At 33.0% G+C, this 21,321-nt stretch overlaps 1 protein-coding gene and 1 long non-coding RNA gene across 2 annotated transcripts; both read left to right on the forward strand.

Annotated features, from left to right (window-relative positions):
• The first annotated feature begins 24 nt into the window (after nucleotides 1–24).
• On the forward strand, nucleotides 25–7,747 carry LOC132756563 (uncharacterized). The gene is made up of 5 exons (XM_060747663.1): nucleotides 25–162; nucleotides 814–932; nucleotides 3,031–3,108; nucleotides 3,572–3,644; nucleotides 7,498–7,747. Exons 1-5 carry the CDS (start codon nucleotides 29–31, stop codon nucleotides 7,712–7,714), a joined length of 621 nt encoding a protein of 206 aa, XP_060603646.1. The 5' UTR covers nucleotides 25–28; the 3' UTR covers nucleotides 7,715–7,747.
• A 9,154-nt stretch (nucleotides 7,748–16,901) lies between these two features.
• LOC132756564 (uncharacterized) lies at nucleotides 16,902–21,067 on the forward strand. Its single transcript, XR_009629344.1, has 3 exons — nucleotides 16,902–16,966; nucleotides 19,692–19,770; nucleotides 20,789–21,067. It is a non-coding gene; the product is annotated as an uncharacterized LOC132756564 (long non-coding RNA).
• The last annotated feature ends 254 nt before the right edge of the window (nucleotides 21,068–21,321 follow it).

Consider the following 21,321-nt stretch of genomic DNA (forward strand, 5'->3'; position numbering starts at 1 on the left):
TCTGAACACACAGATAGAGGAAGAAGTAATGGCTCACATGTTTGTACAGTTTTTACAGTGCAATAGAAGCCTATCTTGTGTAAATTTCAACAATACATGTATAAACGTATCTCAGGAAAATCTGAATTTAATGGTGCAATTTACAGATATTTTTGCTAAGAGGTATGTAAATGAATAGTGAACAGTTCAAGTTATAATAATAATGAGTAAATGGTTCTTGCTCTTAAAGCTTGGTAAGGGAAATTTGGGAAGTATTAAATCTAAATCCTGACCATGTCCTGTTTGCTCAATAGGTAAAATATTTTGTTATATCTGGGATTTGTATTTTATTATCTCTGGTATGATATAACTTTAATATATTCTTTATGATTTGGTTTAAAATGATAAGTTACAGAACATTAATCCATCACCACTGGTACAGACAGGAGATGTATGAGCATTTACATGCATTTAAATTTGTTAATACTTTTTTAAGAATCAACGAACGCTGGCAGTGGAACCTCCTGCGGGTATATGACTTAAATACTGGTAAAGTTATGCTTGATCCAAGTAAAAGTAGAGAAATTAAATACAGAAAACAGCAGGAAATAAGTCAGTAAAATACCTAAGTCAGGAGTCCTTTATAGGTACCTGCTTACCATAATTTGACAGACAATTCAAGTGTTATAAAACATTAACTTGAAACCAAACCTCACAAATAAGCACATACATGTAGAATCCTACATGTATTTTGTCCCTCTACATATAATATAAATTTTCTGCATTCTATGTTGTTATATCTGTAGGATATAAAAGTTGTTGTCAACGTTTCAGCAATATACAGTCAATAACAACACCTACTGTATGTAGCTGGTGGCGTTGGGATGTTTGTAAGGTACTGGTAGATGCACCAAAACTTGCTTATCTAAAAATAGAAGGCCCAGGAAATATTGGTAAATTTATAAACTTTGTTTAGTTAAGATATTCAGTATTCATATTTTATAAGTTAATAATAATCATTGGGTTAGATTGGTTTTTGGCACAAATCTCACCAAGGATTTTGAATTCACTCATTATAGCTACTTTACAGAAGGTTTATGGTTCTTTACATTGTGCCTTTATGTGCCTGAAACAATGATCCTGTGCCTGAAATGTTTTGAAGGTCTACCATCCGTAAAGCCTGGAGAATCATTGAAACTGTATTTGGCTATTTAAAATTTTAAACATAAGTTATGCCTAAATTGTATATCTAAAATATATTTTTTTCCCACAGCTTTTAAAAAATATGTATAGCCTATCAATGTATGTAAGTATATGATTTTTAGTCCCCTACCGGTTTAACCGGAGGGGACTTTAGGTTTACCCTCCGTCCGTCTGTCCGTCTGTCTGTCTGTCCGTCTGTCTGTCCGTCTGTCTGTCTGTCAGTCCGTCAGTCCGTCCGTCCACAAAACTGGATCCCGCGATAACGCAAAAAGTACTGAAAATATTTTTATGAAACTTGATATATGGATAGATGGCAGTATGGAGATTATGCACGTCTTTTTTTTTTCTTCCTATGTTGAAAATTCTGGTTGCTATGGCAACAAATAGTCTGAAAATATGGCAAATTTAACACATAAACTGGATCCAGTGATAACTCAAAAAGTACTGAAAATATTTTTATGAAACTTGAAATATGGGTAGATGGCAGTCTGGAGATTATGCACATATTTTTCTTTTCTTCCTATGTTGAAAATTCTTGTTGCTATGGCAACAAATAGCCTGAATTTCAAGATTACTGATTTAAATTTTTCAGCTTTTTCACTATATATGTTCTTTATTTCTTAAGGTGTTTACTTCAAACTTTAAATATAAGTTTCTGGTCATCAACCACATCATATGTGACAAGGTTTTATAACTCTAAGCACAAAAAATATCAGTATTACCTCCCTTGAACTTAGATTTTTTAGGGGAAAAAATGTTGTCTTTTTTTAAATAACTTCTTTTATTTCCTAATGTATCTACTTCAAACTTCATATATATGTTTCTTATTATCACTCGACATTTTTGAGAAGGTTAAATACTCTAGCAAGACTATTTCCAGAATTATGTCCCCCTTGAACTTAGATTTTTTTCGAGAAACTGGTATTTTCAACTCCAACTTCTTCATTCCTTATAGGATTTACTTTAAAAATCCCACATCGTAATAATATGACAAGGTTGTATAAACATAATTTCCTTACTAAGCATGGAAACTTAACACATTACTGTGATATAGACAAACTTATTTTATTATGTTTTGTGGTTGATATTTTCAAATACAGACTTCATCCTCAAATTTATTATAAATGGCAATACACAGGAGTGTATGACAATTAAAGAACTTTTTGAGGGACCGGTAGGGGACTACTGTATTGCCCGCAATACTATCAAATGCTTGTTGTTCATAGATTATGATAACCTGAAGGCTGTCAGTATAAAGTTATATGTGACATACATGTATGTTACAAGTTCAGCACACCCAAAGCGGTTAAGTAAAATATAATTTAATGTCTTTTGTCTCTGTAAAATGCTAGAAAAGATAAAATTAAAAGATAAAAAAGCTCAAAAAAGAGCGACGTAGTAGTGATTGTAGCTGTTTAAGATACAGTAGAACTTTAGTAGGTCGAATTTGAAAGGTCTTTCATAAAAAATTCCTGACACCAATACTTCAACTCATGTATTAGCCTCAATTCAATAAGAAATTTGGAGTGGTCAACGTTAACAAGAGACTTACAAAAGAGGTAAAAAAAGTGTGATAACTAAACCAGCCTATATTTGATATATTCCATGGAATATCAAGAGATTTTGGGCCTTGGAAGATCCAAAACGAAACTAATTTGTGATATTAATTTTCAAATAAAGCACCAGCAATTAGAATAATTACAATTAAAGCATATTCTCAGTCATCAGAAAGCAAAGCATGTTAGAACAAACTCCAAGTGTAATTAATACTTCCATCAAAAGACCTGTTTCTGGTAATATGCTCTTGAATTAACGCAGGCCACTTAAAAACTTCAACATTGTTTTCAGCAAATATACAAGACTTTGTTAGAATTGTAAACAACTGCAAGCACCTAAAGACATTGTCTATACAGGAAATAGATCTAGGTAAGTCATTAGTTTTCTTTTATCTGTATCATAGCTGAGAAATCTTATACCAGTTGCAATACAATAGGGTTATTATGGGAGAACCATGATCTGGGACTTCTATTTGACTTGACTGGACAAATAGATTAGGATCTCATGAGACGCGGTAGTGCCAAGTTACCACGCCTCGAGAGTGATATGTTCTTGTAAACTACATGAGAGGCAAATACAAGTGTTTGATATACAGGTATAAGATAAAGGCATCTTTTCATTTTATGACCATAACTCATAGATAAAGTTGATACATAGCTGTGATGTTTGAAAATCTTTATGAAAATATATTTATGTTGACCAGCAAAGAAACTTTTCTAATAATAAGATATTTTGTAATAAATGTTTCTAAAAAGTCATTTAGGCATCTTTTTTGGAAATTTTTCCAGTGAAAAGAAGTGCCCTTAGCTCTGCATCAATTTTTATCTTACAGTTGAAGTGGGCAAAGATTTGCTGACGGTGATATTGACATCAGAGAATTCTTGTGTGAACAATCTTGACCTTAGGTAAGGTATATTTGTCCTGTGATGAGAAATCCTTGTTTTGTTTAAAAGTAGAGTAATCATGATGGAATTCTTGTTTCCAAGAAAGCTGCCATTTCTAAGTGTACATCAGTTAGAAATATTTATGCCCCAAGATGTCATGTTATTGTTTGCTATTGTATGAGCAGTAATTCCAAACTACTCTGTATGGAGAAAATAATATAACTTGTAACGATTATGAGCACGAAATGTTTGTTCTTACACTTTTCTTGTCAAAATTAGACACAACCTCTAGTTTATTACTGTCAAGTATATCTTTTTACCAATTCATACATATTTACTACTTACTTGTATATTGATTTTCAAATGCGTCAATAGTATAGTAATTTAATTTAATTTAATCGATTACAATTTTTTGAGTAATCAGTAATCATAATTTTTTTCCTGTAATTTAATCATAATTTAATCAATTACATGACCAATTAATCAGTAATCACAATGAATGCATGTTTGATTAAAATACATGTTAAGCTAAAAAAAATTGCTGAACAAACGTACATATAAAGGTTTACAAGAAACATGGCAATGCCATGAAACCAGGTTTTCAATTATCACCATTGTAGATAAATATGTTGTATTTGAAATACAAATACAGGCAACAAACAATGTAACTATGTGCAATGTAAAACATGAATAATGTAGGAGGAATTGCCACAGAAGAAGTGTCCACTATACATTCTGTATAAGGAAAAAAAACAAAGGCCATAATTAGGTCAAAAATTATCCAATCACAAAACTCCGAAAATGTGCGCCAGTGCACTTGATGACAAAGCGTCTGTGAAAGTTTGGTCAAAATCTGTTGAGAAATGTAGGACGAGTTCAGCACAGAAGAAATTGTTCACTATATATTGATAATTCTGTATAAGGAAAAAAAACAAAGGACCATAATTAGGTCAAATATTATCCAATCACAAAACCCAGACAATATGTGCCAGGGCACTTGATGACTAAGCTTCTGAGAAAGTTTGGTCAAAATCTGTTGAGAAATGTAGGAGTTGCGCACGAAAGAAATTGTTCACTATATATTCTATATAAGGAAAAAAAAAGGGCCATAATTAGGTCAAATATTATCCAATCACAAAACCCCGACAATATGCCCCAGGGCACTTGATGACAAAGCTTCTGTGAAAGTTTGGTCAAAATCCGTTGAGAAAATTGTAGGAGGAGTTCAGCACAGAAGAAATTGTTCACTATATTCTATATAAGAAAAAAAAACAAAGGGCCATAATTAGGTCAAATATAATCTAATCGCAAAACCCCGACAATATGCCCCAGGGCACTTGATGACAAAGCTTCTGTGAAAGTTTGGTCAAAATCTGTTGAGAAATGTAGGAGGAGTTGCGCACAGAAGAAATTGTTCACTATATATTCTATATAAGAAAAAAAAAAACAAAGGGCCATAATTAGGTCAAATATTATCCATTCACAAAACCCTGACAGTATGCCCCAGGGCACTTGATGACAAAGCTTCTGTGAAAGTTTGGTCAAAATCCGTTGAGAAATGTAGGAGTTGCGCATGAAAGAAATTGTTCACTATATATTCTATATAAGGAAAAAAAACAAAGGGCCATAATTAGGTCAAATATTATCCAATCACAAAACCCCGACAATATGCGCCAGGGCACTTGATAAGAAAGCTTCTGTGAAAGTTTGGTCAAAATCTGTTGAGAAATGTAGAAGGAGTTGCGCACAGAAGAAATTGTTTACGCCCGCCCGCCGACATACCTCAATCTAATAACCAGTTTTTTCCTTCACACATGAAGGGGATTATGTCCATCCATGAAGGGGATTATGTCCGGAAATACAAAAATACATGAAGGGGATTTTGTCCGAACGGGATTATGTCCATACACCGGCCTGGATAGGTATATTAATAGTATCACTTATTGAGAAGAATTAACAGGTTCAGTAAAGAGCAAGTATAAGCTGCAATTACTGACAAAAGTGGCCTGACAAAAGTGAGATATGTTTATATTTTCTGTTACATTTTGGTATTGTTAAGTCCATGTAGAAGCAAAAAGTATTCAGCATTGCTGGAAAAATCTTTACTCCTACGAGGTGCCTCCTGAAACCAAATACATTTGAAAAACTAATGAACATTAAATGTAATATGAGAATATAGCTTAGTAAATAGGAGGCAACACATGTACATATGTAGACTGAGTTAATTACTGTAAAACTAAGTTGTTTTTTTTTTGTACATTTTTTGTATTGAAATGTTCAATAAAACGATAGTGTTGAACCATTTCATTTCTTACCTTATGTACATGTAATCAGTAATCATAAATGTAATCTTATTACTACTGTCAGTAATCAGTAATTTAATCAATAACAATGTCAAAATGGAGTAATCAGTAATTTAATTTAATCAAGCATTTTGACAAATAATCATAATTTAATCGATTACAATTGTCAAGTAATCGCCCCATGTCTGGTCAATACTAATGAAAAATCAATTATTTGGTAACTTTAACCCACTATCCTCTCCTGTTAACTTTACATATTGTTGACGTGTCCTGCCTAGCTCTCATGTTGACTTTACATAATGTTGACTTGTCCTACCTTGCTCTTGTGTTGACTTTACATATTGTTAACTTGTCCTGCTTTGCTCTTGTGTTGACTTTACATATCTTTTACTTGTCCTGTCTAGCTCTCATGTTGACATTACATATTGTTGACTTGTCCTACCTTGCTCTCGTATTAACTTTACATATTGTTGACTTGTCCTGCTTTGCTCTTGTAATGACTACATATTGTTGACTTGTCCTGCCTTTCTCTTGTGTTGACTTGACATATTATTTACTTGTTCTGCCTTGCTCTTGTATTGACTTTACATCTTTTGACTTCTTTTGCCTTGCTCTCATGTTGACTTTACATATAATTGACTTGTCCTGCCTTTATATCATGTTTACTTTACATCTTTTGACTCGTCTTTTCTTTCTCTTGTGTTGACTTTACATATTGTTTTGACTTGTCCTACCTTGCTCTCTTATTGACTACATATTATTTACTTGTTATGCCTTGCTCTCATGTTGACTTTACATATTACTTATTTCTGGCCCACTTAGTGACTTTAAATTTTTGTCTTGATATCCCAAAAACTTAAAATGAACAGTTCTATAAATGGAACCTGGGTGCAGAGTCCATTAAAGAAGGTTAATGGCATCTAAAATATTTGGACCTCTGTGCCTGTTTTCATATGTTGAACATTATATATATCCACAATCCTCATGGGATTTCTGCATAATTGTTAAATAACTGTTATCATCAAATGGCCTCCCACACAACTGCGACTTTTGTGATTGAATATTATATATTGCACTTTGTATATTGCACTTTCTTATTATTTCAACTGGTGAGTAAAAGTGGAATTATCTACTGTATAGAAGTCCTTTGACATTTCTCAGTTTTAATTAATTATTAATGGCGGAAAACCTGTAATTATTAATGGTGGAAAACCTGTTTTATTAACAAATTCAGTCACTTGTTTTGATTTAATGAAAAGTACTTTTTTAGTTATTGATTTTCGTTTCGTCATTTTCATTGTTATATAACTTCATGAATACCTTAGCTCAATTACATGCTCGCCCATATGGCCTTTTTCCGATGGGGGAGGGTAAACAAACCCAAACACTTACAAGCTCAATTATCAGTAAGATGTACATGTAATTCATGGGAACATTGGTAGATTTTACCATGCAGTAATCAAGGACAACTGGTAATATCAAATTAGCACCCTTAATAATTTCAGCCTCAATTCAATTCAATACCGAAGGCTTTAAGATATAATTACATTGATAAATATTTCCTATTGCAGGTTCTGCAGTATTCAAGGAGACGATATTGTTACGGCTGCCGAAACCTCTTTAGAGACCCGCCATCGTACTCGTAAACTTCATATTCTTGATATGAGCATGAACAAAATAAACAGATTGCAGCAGACGACAATCAAAAGACTTTATAAATCATTGACAGATATTTTGATTGTTGATATACCAGATAGACCGCAGATGGAGTTTGTTGCACAAATGTGAAATATGTCTAAAATTGAAAAATAAAATATACTGTAAAAAACACAAATTGTTCTATTTAAATTACATTTGTAATTTTCTTATGCGGAAATTATGCGGAACTATGTTATTTTACAGTTAATCAAGCCAGGTGAGTTAATAACTTAATAAGTTTAAGTGACCTTGATTATTGAGGTCATTCTTTAGGTTGAAAATTAGCACTACACCACCGTTCATCTGTCCTTTTCCTGACTTTTCCACATTTTCTGTACTAGTAAACAACATCTCCTATATCACTTGATGGATGTTAACTAATTCACAGGAATGATCCTTAAATGTCTTTCTTCAAAAGTTACGGTAGATAAATGGTTCCAGTCTTATGCATAAGTATGTCACAGGCGCTAAAAAAAGACTTTTGTGTATAAATTCTTAATTTCAAAAACCACAATGCCCAGAGCATGGTCCTCTAAAATGTAAAATATATCATCTCCCTGTGGTCATAATTGACCCTGCCCTGATAGTAATTTACTTTATAAAGACTTATTTAAGAAAACAGTTTTCTTACCTGGAACTACAATGCCCAGAGTAATGGTTTCACGGTATATATGGTGCATATTGCACTGATTTCACAAAGCAGTATAATTAAGAACATTAAAACATGTATTTTTTTTATATGATGGCCTTAACTGGAAAAAAGCTACGTTTGTTGCAACCGTGAGAAAGTGAGAATTGCAGATTTAACGCGGCATCCTTCAGATTCATGCTTATTTTTGTAAAATCTTGAAAATATATTTAGAAGTAAAATATTGAGAAATAATCAAAAGGAATCAATTAACACAATAAAAACCCCACTCAAAAAGAAAAGAAGTTAAAAAGAAACTACTAAAGGGGGACAACTCTGCAGCCAATGTTACAGCAGTTTACTATACTATGTACGTACTGCAGATTTATCTCCCTTTGTGCCTTTAAAAAACGTAGCCAGCATCTAATTTTTGGTTCAAATAGAATAATACAACTAAACCCGTATTGTTTTCATATTTTAAATTATAGTAGATTTTGTTATCATACACACATTTACAATACTATAACAGAATACTCAGTTACAGGAACTTTTTAGCCGTCGGGTTAGCTGAATAGGAAGAACGTTGGACTGTGAATCGGGCGACCTTTCGTTGTGATTGATCATGAAATCCTTTCTACGATCATTCGCAGTGTACCTCTGCTCTGGCATGTACAGAAGTTTCAGTTTCTTGCCAAAGTGAAGGCAACTAGTACTGGTAAACTGCTTGACAGCCTGCCACGGAACATGAACTGTGCTCTGGTGAATTCAATATGGCATACTGTCGTGATCCGGAGTGAAAACTACCAACACCACCACCACCATGAACTATTTGGACGTTGCAAATAACATTTCATTTATTTGATGTAGATTGTGTACAGACTTATAATATTAATGCTGGCGGTACCTTCCTTAATTGAATGGTTATGAACGCTGACTTTAAACCACTTGCCTGTCACTGGTTCGACGCTCGAAAAGAGATTTTAAATACTCTCATTTGAGAACGCTACCCAGCTTGGTTATGGAAGGCGGTGATTATCATATGTCCATTGGTGATGAAGGGGTACCTGAGACTTTGAAATCAAACAAAAAGCAAAAACCGTATATGATCAATAAGTCTCGACAAGAAACCGACGCCGCTTGTCATATCAGTTTTCCGAGTTATCAGAATTATATAAAAGTTGCCTAATAAATGTATAAAATAACTTGAGCTATAGACAACACGTAAGTCTGCAAATGACCCTTTCAATAAATGTATTATAATAGTTATTAGAATAACTGCAGATCGTGCTTGTTTGATCAATAATAAGATTCGTAAAGAAGAAAAAAATATGTTACTTGTCTATATTTAATTGTACTAATGAAGTAATTCAAAAAATATCGTCGTCCTGAAAGTATGAATTTATTTTCCTGAAAGTATAAATGTATTTATCATGCATAGCACGTGACAGCTGTAAATAGTTGGCCCGTACTTTTCTTAAGTGTTTTTTCTAGTCCTTCGGGATCATTGATTCTACACATGAAGTGTTTAAGATTGAGTACCGCTTTAGCTCGTGCTAGGGTGCCTGGGGGATGTTGTACCTTTTCATTATCCCTAATGAACAAACTCATTTAAACCGAGTCTGCAATTTTCATTTCATTGATGTTTTCATTTCACCCTAGGCATTTCTCATTTTCATGGTTTTTGTTTAAAATATTCAGCTATTTGGTATATAAAACTAATAAATAAAAGCGGATTGCAGTAAATGTTATTTTCTCGAGATTTATGCTTGTATCAGAAATAGATGTAAATTACTTTGTTATATTTTCTCCTTTCCTTTCAAAACATCAAGAAGACGTAGACCATTGAATTTATTTAAACATTTGATGATATTTTTTTCTAAATAAAGTTTAATTCATTCACAATTGTTTTTTTTTAAGTATTGCAATATTAAAAATTTTAAATGTTGGAAAGCAAAATATGCAACTCTAATAAATAAAACTTTTGTCAAATTTGTGTTTATACATAAGATATATCTATAATTCTGTTAGTAAATTCTGCAGGTATTGGCATGATTAATTTAATTCATTTGATTGGTTATTTGTCCCCCGCCTTTTCGAAGAAAAAAAGGGGGATATAGAAATAGGCTCCGTCTGTCCGCACTCACAGGACAGTTATTATGTGGCTAGAGGGACAATAGGTAACTGTTCTTTCTCTTTGATGTCATTTAGTCCATAATGCTTTTATGTGGCTATTTTCTTTTGTGTGGCTAAAGAGAACAATAGAGTAGCCACATTATTACTCTCCTAGGTAACTGTTCTTTCTCTTTGATGTTATTAATTCCGTAATGCTTTTTTGTGGCTATTTTCTTTTGTGTGGCTAAAAAGAACAAAAGAGAGAACAATAGAGTAGCCACATAATTACTGTCCTGTGAGTGCGTCCGTACGTCACACTTTGCGTCCGGTCCATAACTTTGTCATTTATCAAAGGAATTTGAAATAACTTGGCACAAATGTTTGTTATAATAAGACTGTTATAATAAGACAATGTGTTATCGCACAACCAGACCCCTACCTCCAGGGTCAAGGTCGCACTTGCTCATTCAATGTCAACATTGTCTATTTGAGGGTATATGTCGTGTCATTCAAGGTCAACATTGTCTATTTGAGGGTATATGTTGTGAGGTCCATAACTTTCTTATCTTTGAAGGGATTTTGTAAATACTTGCCCCAATTGTTTACAATAATGAGACGATGTGTCATGCGCATCGACCGGTCACCTACCTCCAAGGTCAAGGTCACACTTGGAGGTCAAAGATAAACATAGTCTGTTATAGGGTACATTCTGTGTCCGGTCCATAACTTTTTCATAGATCAAAGGATTTTGAAAATAGTCACTATAGTAAGACGATGTGTCATGTGCAACACCTGCCTCCTTACCTCAAAGGTCAAGGTGACACTTAAAGGTAAAAAATAAACATAGTCTGTTAAAGGGTATATTTTGTGTCCGATCTTCATAGTTCAAGAGATTTTGAAATAACTTGGCACAAATAGTCACAATAATAAAACGATATGTCATGCACAACACCTACACCCCTACCTGTAAGGTCAATGTCACACTTAGAGGTCAAAGGTTAACAGAATCTGTTATATGGTATATTTTGTATCTCGTCCATAACTTCTTCATAGATCAAGGGATTTTTAAAATACTTGGCGCAAATAGTCACAATGATAAGATGATATGTCATGCACAACACCTATGTCCCTACCTCCAATGTCAAGGTCACACTTAGAGGTCAAATATTTACATAGTCTGTTATAGGGTATATTTTGTGTCCAGTCCATAACCTTTTCATACATCAAGGATTTAAGCTTAAAATACTTTGAACAAATAATTACAATAATGAGATGATATGCCAGGCGCAAAACATGGGTCCCTACCTCCAAGGGAAAACTTGGAGGTCAAAGATTAACATAACCTGTTATAGGGTATATTTTGTGTCCGATCTATAACTTCTTCATAGTTCAAGGGATTTTGAAAATACTTGGCATTAATAGTTATAATTATAAGACGATATGTCATGCACAACACCTGCACCCCTACCTCCAAGGTCAAGGTCACACCTAGAGGCCAAAGGTTAACATGATAGAATTTTAAATTCCGTGTTTCATTTTACTAGTATTTCTTTAATAAATTTATTGTTGCATTTGCAGATCTAGCATTGATCATAATTTTGGACTGAAAGTCCTGAAATCCATACCTCAATCTTTTGAAATAGTACAATTTTATGCTTCATAAGGCGGGGGACGTTGGTAACTCTGTTACAAATTCTTGTTTACATATGCTTTTGTAACACCAAATATGAATGGGATATGCACCATATTGTGTGAATCTTTGAACCAATGTTTATAATGATCATCACAAATGATAACATAATATATGAGCCGTGTCACAACAAAACCAACATAGTGCGTTTGCGACCAGCATGGATTCAGACCAGCCTGCGCATCCGCGCAGTCTGATCAGGATCCATGCTGTTCGCTGTCAGTTTCTCCACTTGTAATAGAGTTGGTAAGGTGTGAAAAGATGAATTAGACCTGTTTAAGGTCATTCCGTTGGGTAAAAAGGCAAGATTTTAGCATTTTATCATTCAAGCGCCTTGTCCGATATATACCGGAATACGGTATTTAGTGTGGTGCTCCAATCCTTTTTGGCTTGCAGCTGTGGCTGCATCTGTTTTGGAAAACTTGTTCCGGTTAGGTGGTTTTCTGCTTACATTTGTAAGTGCATGATTGAACGGGAAACCAGCTGCAATCGTGCCAATCGCAACTTTTCGGCCTTTTCCGTCACTCTTCGGATTAATAATAATAATAGCCGATGTAGTTCCGATTGCAATCGTGACAATTCGGGCGATTCCGTCATACTGCGGAATCAGACGAAGTAATATTACGGAAATCTAAGCTATTTTAGTTACTTCGGTAATCCCAGTTTGTTTATATAAATAGGATTTCTATTTTTACTTGATTTATTGGTTTAAACCGTAATAAATTATAAACGAAATTGTTCCGTTTCAATTCTTTTTCAAGATTTCTTTTATAATTGTTTTTTGTCTGTATTAGTTTTATACAATAGAGGATGTTGACTGTAGTAGTATTCCGTCTTCAAAGGGTGGTCCAAATCACACAGAATATTAGTGCATGATCGAGTTATATTTAGATCTACTGAACTTGGTGAGGTAATCTAAAAATAGCCCATGCATATCATTAACCTTACCACATGCTGATAGCGCATCGTATCTGTGAACATAGACCTTTCTCAAATTATATGCATACCTGGAATTCCAGAACCAGAACGAGGTTTAAATGGCACGAATGTAAACACACTGACCACTCTTATCTCACTATATAGCCACGATGTTGGGTGTTAATAAAGAAAAGTTCTTATTATCATTTATGTGTCCCAATGTGCTATTCTTGTGGTAAATATAATTTACCATATTCCAAAGGATAAAGATTTAAAAAAAACACACAACACTTTATGGATGACTAACTTTCTAAGATAAGAAGGGATAAAGGGTCATTGTAAAAGGTAAGCACCTAAAATAATATTTTGTAAACTTTGACCACTATATGAATAGAATAATATTTTTGTAAAAATACTGATTTTGTAAATTTAGAATAAAATAATGGGAGAACTGCTTGCTTTTAATCCAACAGTTGTAACAATTGAAACTTGCAAATTGTAAATTATTATCAGTTCAAATATATGACACAAATAGAGGATTGAAGCTGACTATAAAAGTTACCATATCATTCCTTATTATAAAAATATATTGTATATTTTAGGGTCACTGCATCTACTGTGGTGTGTTCCAAACATTTTACACTGAAGATTACAACTGGACTCCACTTAAAAATGGTTCTATTCCACCAGTGATTAATTGGGTTGAACAAACGACTCCAATTAAGAAGGCCACTTAGAAGAAAAATTCTTTCACCAAAGAAAATGCTCATTGATAGGAAATCTTAATGATAAAGTCACTGATTTAACACACATATTCATCATTTCATTTAAATACATATAATAATGCTTATTTATGTTTAATAAATGTATTTGCTTTAAATATAGAAAAAAATCATTTAAATTGTCACTGATATTGAATAAATAATATGTTTTGGTAAAATATATATCTTTCAGCATTGTCTATAATGAAGATGAAGAAGATAATGCAACAAGTACCACTGGCCAACCATCTACATCTTATGGGTCTACAGAAACACAGGAAGGAAATGATAATTAAATATGCTTCATGAGGCTTGAACTGGAGGAGACCAAAAAGATGTAACGACCCCGCAACTCAGCTGAGTTTGTATTGAAATTACAAAGGAACATGCACACGTTTGCATTTGTGTCATTGTTTAATGGATGCATGTTAGATGTTGAGATCTAATAAAACTTTTTGAAACTGGTGATGATGTGTTGGTTTTTAGCTCACCTGTCACAAAGTGACAGGGTGAGCTTTTGTGATCGCTTTTCGTCCGGCGTCCGTCCGGCGTCCGTCCGTAAACTTTTACTTTAAATGACATCTCCTCATAAACCACTGAGCCAATTTCATCCAAACTTCACAGGAATGTTCCTTTGGTGGTCACCTTTAAAAATTGTTCAAAGAATTTAATTCCATGCAGAACTCTGGTTGCCATGGCAACGGAAAGAAAAAACTTTAAATATCTTCTTTAAAAAAAACGTAAGAGCTAGAGCTTAGATATTTGGCATGAAACATCTTCTAGTGAGTGTCTACCAAGTTTGTTCAAATAAAAGCCCTGGGGTCAAAATTGGCCCCGCCCTGGGGGGTCATTGATTTTCCCTATATGCATATAGTAAAAACTTAAAAAATCTTCTTTTAAAGAACCCAAAGAGCTAGGGCTAAGATATTTAGCATGAAACATGTTCTAATGGGTGTCTACCAAGTTTGTTCAAATAAAAGCCCTGGGGTCAAAATTGGCCCCGCCCCGGGGGGTCATTGATTTTCCTTATATGCATATAGTAAAAACTTAAAAAATCTTCTTTTAAAGAACTCAAAGAGCTATAGCTAAGATATTGAGCATCAAACATGTTCTAATAGGTGTCTACCAAGTTTGTTCAAATAAAAGCCCTGGGGTCAAAATAGGCCCCGCCCCAGGGGGTCATTGATTTTCCCTATATGCATATAGTAAAAACTTAAAAAATCTTCTTTTAAAGAACCAAAAGAGTTAGAGTTAAGATATTTAGCATGAAACATGTTCTAATAGGTGTCTACCAAGTTTGTTCAAATAAAAGCCCTGGGGTCAAAATTGGCCCCGCCCCGGGGGGTCATTGATTTTCCCTATATGCATATAGTAAAAACTTAAAAAATCTTCTTTTAAAGAACTCAAAGAGCTATGGCTAAGATATTTAGCATCAAACATGTTCTAATAGGTGTCTACAAAGTTTGTTCAAATAAAAGCCCTGGGTTCAAAATTGGCACCGCCCCAGGGGTCATTGATTTTCCTTATATGTGTATAGCAAAAACTTAAAAAATCTTCTTTGAAAAAACCCAAATAGCTAGAGTTAAGATATTAAGCATGAAACATCTTTTAGTGAGTGTCTACAAAGTTTGTTCAAATAAAAGACCTGGGGTCAAAATTGGCCCAGCCCTGGGGGTCATTGATTTTCTTTATATGTGTATAGCAAAAACTTAAAATCTTCTTTGAAAAAACCCAAATAGCTAGAGTTTAGATATTTAGCATGAAACATCTTCTAGAAAGTGTCTACAAAGTTTGTTCAAATAAAAGCCCTAGGGTCAAAACTGGCCTGGCCCCAGGGGTGTCATACAGGTGAGCGACTTCAGGGCCATCATGGCCCTCTTGTTATATGTATATTTAAATTGGTTTTCAATAAAAAAAGGATAATAAAAACAATATAATATTAGGAAGTTTTAAAGTTTAGTCTTGATTAAAATTTTGAAATAAATAAGAAAATTCATTCTTTCTCTGTAATCTATGGCATTTCCCTTAATTATATTGCGCTGGTAGTATTGGAAGTACAAATTAAAATTCATAAAGTACATGTATACAGGCAGAAACTATAGTAAACGGTCTTTATAACTGAGTCAATAAATGTTTGATATAATCCACTCAATACACATCTGATAAAGATTTACCACAGGTCATTAGGGGCTTATCTGTAAGATTCAATTTGCAATTACCTTTATGCTGGCATCAAGAATCCATAAATAACAGAACAACAAAGATTATATAATACAAGACACCACCGATTTATATCTATAAAACTTATATTATGTTTGGACAGCAAAATTGAAACCGAAAGTAAAAAAAATCTCTTCTCTTACTCACTTCTTAAACCATAAATGGATACCTCATAAATATAATTGAATTCTTTATAGAGGGATTAACTTTGTCTTGATTAATATACAACTCTACAAATGAGAAATTAATGTTAGGAACCAAAGATAAGTCGATTTCATTGTATACACAGCTTATACTGGCTTATCAGCTTGCCAGTTACGCCTCGTTCTGGTTCATGTTCTAAAAATAGCTGTATAATATTAAGAATGGTCTATGCTTATCAAATTGGTACCACGTAACGAAGTAGATCTATTTTAGCGCATTTACTTGTCTATAAAGCTGCAAACGAATGATTTCTCTGCGAAAAAAGTGGAAATGAAATGTGCACACTTGTTTCCTTTCAGTATGATAGATAGATCTCCACGTTAGTATTTTTACGATTGATTATTTTCTTTATAAGTTTTATACAATAGAGAATAGATGACAAAAAATATTCGTTTTTACAAAAATAAAAACAACTAAATAAACCCTGTATGATATACAAATACCGTAATTCAAAAAAATTGTGATAATAAATTGAAACCAAAAAAAAAACAACAACAATTTTTAAGGGTTGGGATGAAGGCACAACTGTGCAAGCCTTTCCTTTTAAAAGGAAACTTATTTTAGTCTCACTCACAGAGATCTCTGCCAATATCAATATTTGGATATTTATATTTTTTAGCTTTTTAATTTATTTTTCATTATTTTGTATACTTTAGATAATTTTTTGATAAAATATAACGGACGTAGGTACAAAAAGTTAAAAATAAAACAGAAAGAGAAAAATGACGTAAGATTTTCTATGTACACGGGGGGAATCACGTGATTTTGTATAGTAATACCCACGAGAAAATGGCTACTGCTGAGCCCCGGTAAGTACCTTATTATGTTAAATAAAGGTGACGAACGTTTCTTAAATCAAAACAAAACCTAGCGTATCATATGCGCAGGCTGTCAACCAGGTCTTATCCAAAATAAAGGAGGAATATAGGAATATTTTTGCAGGAAATATAGGAGTTTTTGGACCATTTTGAGGCAAAAAATAGGAGTTTTCAACTTAAATTGTTTAACTTACAAATGCTTATATAAATGTAAATTATTCTTACTTTTACACATGCTGTTTCTACAATGAAATGTCTACCGTATAAGTGAAGGACACCATTAGCAGGCTGTCCAGCACCTTCCGACATAAAATTAGGGCGAATTTTAGGGTAATATTTCAGAAATTTTAGGGCTAAAATTAGGAATGTTAGTGTACGTAATAGAAATTTTACGGCTAAAATTTGTAATTTTATAACTAAGTAAACTCAGGTCACAAAGGACCTGGATGAGGGCTAATCTTTGCATATTTGACACAAAAGTAACTCACAAATAATGTTCTAGTTTAGTTAGAGCAAAGGTGCTACCAGTGTGGACTCACTGGTCAACTGCCTCCCCTGCGGAAATGGTCTTAGTCAAATCACGTTCAAACCATATTTTTAAACTGGCTGAACATGTCAAAAAGAACATGTTTTACCTATGTTTTGGGAATTTTATAACCACAAGTGTCTAAAAGGAATTCTTATACAGTGAAATTCTTGCACAATGCAGCTTTTGAATATGGACAAATGAAATTTTTTGTACAAGTAGAAAGGAAAAAGGCATTTGCCTTAGTGCAGTCATTTGAATAAATGGGAAGCATCTATAATCAACACAAAGAATTGCACATCAAAAAAGTTCATCACACAGACCATTCAATTGCAGTTTATCTAGATCACATAATTGCAAAATGTGTGTACATTGTAATTGGAAATGAGCATTATATTACTGAACTGCCAAATTATTTTTGAGTGTGATTAATTATATGAGTCTGCATTTTCCTAAATTGCACCATATGAATGAAAGAACAAGAATTGAATGAAATTGAAAACTTTGTGGCAAAATAAACAATTTCTCCTACAAAGACATCGAAAAGGATAAATAAGTATGAGGGAAAGAATTAATTTTTCAAAGTCTACGTTAACCCATTCAGTACTTTACAATGTTGTTTTGATATTATGCAGATTTAAATAAAGTAAACAAATTGTACATTAATTTTTGGCAACGATTTATTCATGTTTTTAATTAAGATTGTGTTACAACAGCTTCATAATGATCATTTTTAAATATGATATGATATAAATGGACCACTTCAGAAATTTGGATAAAATGAACAAACATAAAATTCAAGATATCTGGAGTTGGCAAAAGAGTGTCAAAATATTCCAGAATAAGTGGACTCTTATGGTTATGATTTGAGTTTCAGGACCATGTTCAAAACATGGTCGACTTAGTTATGTCCGTGATTACTTTGACAGGGTTACATGTTATAAGTATGTTTATAGCAAAAGATAAAAAAATGAGGAATTTCAGTGAAAAAATAGGGCATCTTTAGGAATTCCCTTTGAATTTTTCACTTTTTTAGGAATTTTAGCCAAACTGAAAAAATTAGGATTTTTTTAGGAATTTAAGGGACACAGCGGACAGCCTGCATTAGCTTTGAACCACAGCATCAGCATCCCGGCAGAAAGTTACAGCAATGCATGACCATCATCTGAATGGTCACCTGAAATAAAGTTGACATACTGATGCACTGCTTTTCATGGTGACCATGCAGATGGCTATGAGGAGCACAGCAACCTTGAGCATAGTAATGTGATGCTGATGCAGGCATACACATTCTCTTACCTGTAAAATACAAAAGGCCAAAAGCAGTACCAAAATTTAAATCTCTTTTAATTCCTCGACAATATATTTAAAAACAAATATAGGAAAAATATTCAAAATATAGGAGAATATAGGAAAAATAGGAGGCTTTTTAAAATATAGGATTCCGACCCAAAATATAGGAGTTTTATAGGAATATAGGAATTGGTTGACAGCCTGTATGCGCGATAATTTTCTTCAAATGGTAATACAAAGTGCATTATCCTACGTTTTGTGGTTTTTGAGAACATTGTTTGAATTGTGTGAAAATTGAACATTCAGCCATAGTAATTCGCACGAAGCGATATAACTTGGTACCAAAATAAAGGAAAATAAGCCTTCTTTTTGCACTTAAGACACCAAATCAATCATTTTATTGACATCTGTTCTTGTAGAATTCCATATAAAATTTTGTTTGAAGGTCTGTAGCCTACAAATGTTCTTTGCAAGTGTTTAGTAAGTAAAACGAACAATTTCTGGATAGTAAGTTACACGAAAACAAAATAGTAAGATTCACGCATAGTTTCCAATAACTTGCTTAAATGTGACGAAATTATTTTATAATTATTTGGTTTCAAATTTGCAAGTGTGTTCCGTCTACGGTGACAGAGAAACAAATATTTAGAGAGTATTTTAATATTATTCATATTATTTCATAATACATGTATTCATATTCATATAATTTCATTAAAGATTACTTAACTTAAATTTTTTTTAAAAAAATGAGACATTGACATTGATAATCAACAATGTACGTTACACTTGGCCCCTTTTCACGTTAGACTGTACCCACATCCGTTATCCTTAGAACTAGCTATATAAAGAAATAACTGTACAGAAGGAAATATTACAACACCATCATTTACTTTTCAGTACCTGCAATTTGGACAAAAAACGCAAAGGAGAAGACATTCGCCATTTCACATTGATATTTAATGCCATCATAGAACTGGTATACCACGTTTTTATTAAATTTATTCTTTTATACACTGGCAGATTTTATAAATTAACCCAAGAAGTTTTGTTAAAACGTTATGTTTTACTATAAGCTTATTTTCTTACCATGTGCACATGTGTTGCGTCGTAAACTCTTACTTTAAGTAAATAAGATATTCAGAGCGTCCATGGTCGAGTGTTTAATATCCCTGATTTTTATACACATGCTTCTCACTGCTATGGATTCTAGTCCGACCAGAGTCCTTGAATTCTTTCATCGAACTAGCTAACAAAACGTCGGCGCTTTAACTCAGGTGTCCCGACATTGACGGTGTGATTTGAAACCCAGCATCTAAGACTGTTTTATGTAAATATTTTTTTTACTCCACCTGCCTTCACTTTAAAAAGTGTAAATATCTTTGACCGTTTAATTTCAAATATTCGTTTTTCTTTAAAGGTCAATTGTGCTATCATTTTTATTTAAAAAAATATGTTTATTTTTGGTATCTTGTTACACTTTCCGAAAACATACTCATTTGCTAGATACTCAAACTATGTCTTGCATCTAAGTTCTGTTGGCAATTTGTATACCTTTAGTAAATAAGTATTTTGTATGGAAGTCAAAATACTACTTTGTTTATATTTCGCTACCTTTACGACACATCACTAAATGTTCAGCGCTATCTTTTTCAGTTGTAATAACATACTATATAATGCCATTTATCCTTTATCTAAAACATTATCAAACACATATTAGACATTTCTGAAGAATAAAACAATATGGATTTCTGAGGCAAAATGTGCCTTTAATCATATCTTGTATCACTGTATCATTGTTGTTTTTTTTTGTCTTTCTTTTTTTTGGAGGAAGTTATTTTGTTCTTGCGAATTTTTCAATATATTTTCATAAATTAAGTAGCATAGTGACTAAATGTAACAAATACCACCATATAAAAACATCAGCATTCAGTTAATAAACATCACCATACCAATTAACAAGCAATTATATTTGTTCATCTTCTTTCTAATTACAGTAAAATGAGGGCCAAGACACACCTGAAACTGCAGAGGTCAAAGAACTACTATCGCAACAGAAAAATAACACTGAGCCGTGTAATATCAAATCCCATCAAAAGTTCATTTGATATATTATGATTACAACCAATTAAGCATTCGATCTATAGACAAAAAGCGAAATATTTGATTTTGAATAATTGAAATAAGTATTTTCTATCTCTTTACATATGGACTTTAACTTTCTTTTAATGTACATGTATGCTAATGGAAACTGTGCGTGAAACTTACTATTTTGTTTTCGTGCGACTTACTATCCAGAAATTGTTCGTTTTACTTACTATACACCTGCAAAGAACATTTGTAGGCTACATACCTTCGAGAATATATTTAATATGGACTTCTACGATAACAGATGTTAATAAAATGATTGATTTTGTGTCTTCAGTGCAGAAAGTAAGCTTATTTTCCTTTATTTTGGTACCAAATTATATCGCCTCGTGCGAATTACTATCGCTGAATGTGCAATTTTCAATCAATTCAAACAATGTTC

Source organism: Ruditapes philippinarum, unplaced genomic scaffold (assembly GCF_026571515.1).
Source record: "Ruditapes philippinarum isolate M1 unplaced genomic scaffold, ASM2657151v2 ctg8689_1_1_1_1, whole genome shotgun sequence".
Taxonomy (NCBI): Eukaryota; Metazoa; Mollusca; class Bivalvia; order Venerida; family Veneridae; genus Ruditapes; species Ruditapes philippinarum.

What these genes read in the sequence shown, in the direction of transcription:
- LOC132756563 (XM_060747663.1), top strand. Translation starts at nt 29, where the DNA reads ATGGCTCACATGTTTGTACAGTTTTTACAGTGCAATAGAAGCCTATCT. An exon ending in AGAAGGCCCAGGAAATATTG is followed by an intron (nt 933 to 3,030) that starts GTAAATTTATAA and finishes CATTGTTTTCAG; the next exon opens with CAAATATACAAGACTTTGTT. An exon ending in TATACAGGAAATAGATCTAG is followed by an intron (nt 3,109 to 3,571) that starts GTAAGTCATTAG and finishes TTTATCTTACAG; the next exon opens with TTGAAGTGGGCAAAGATTTG.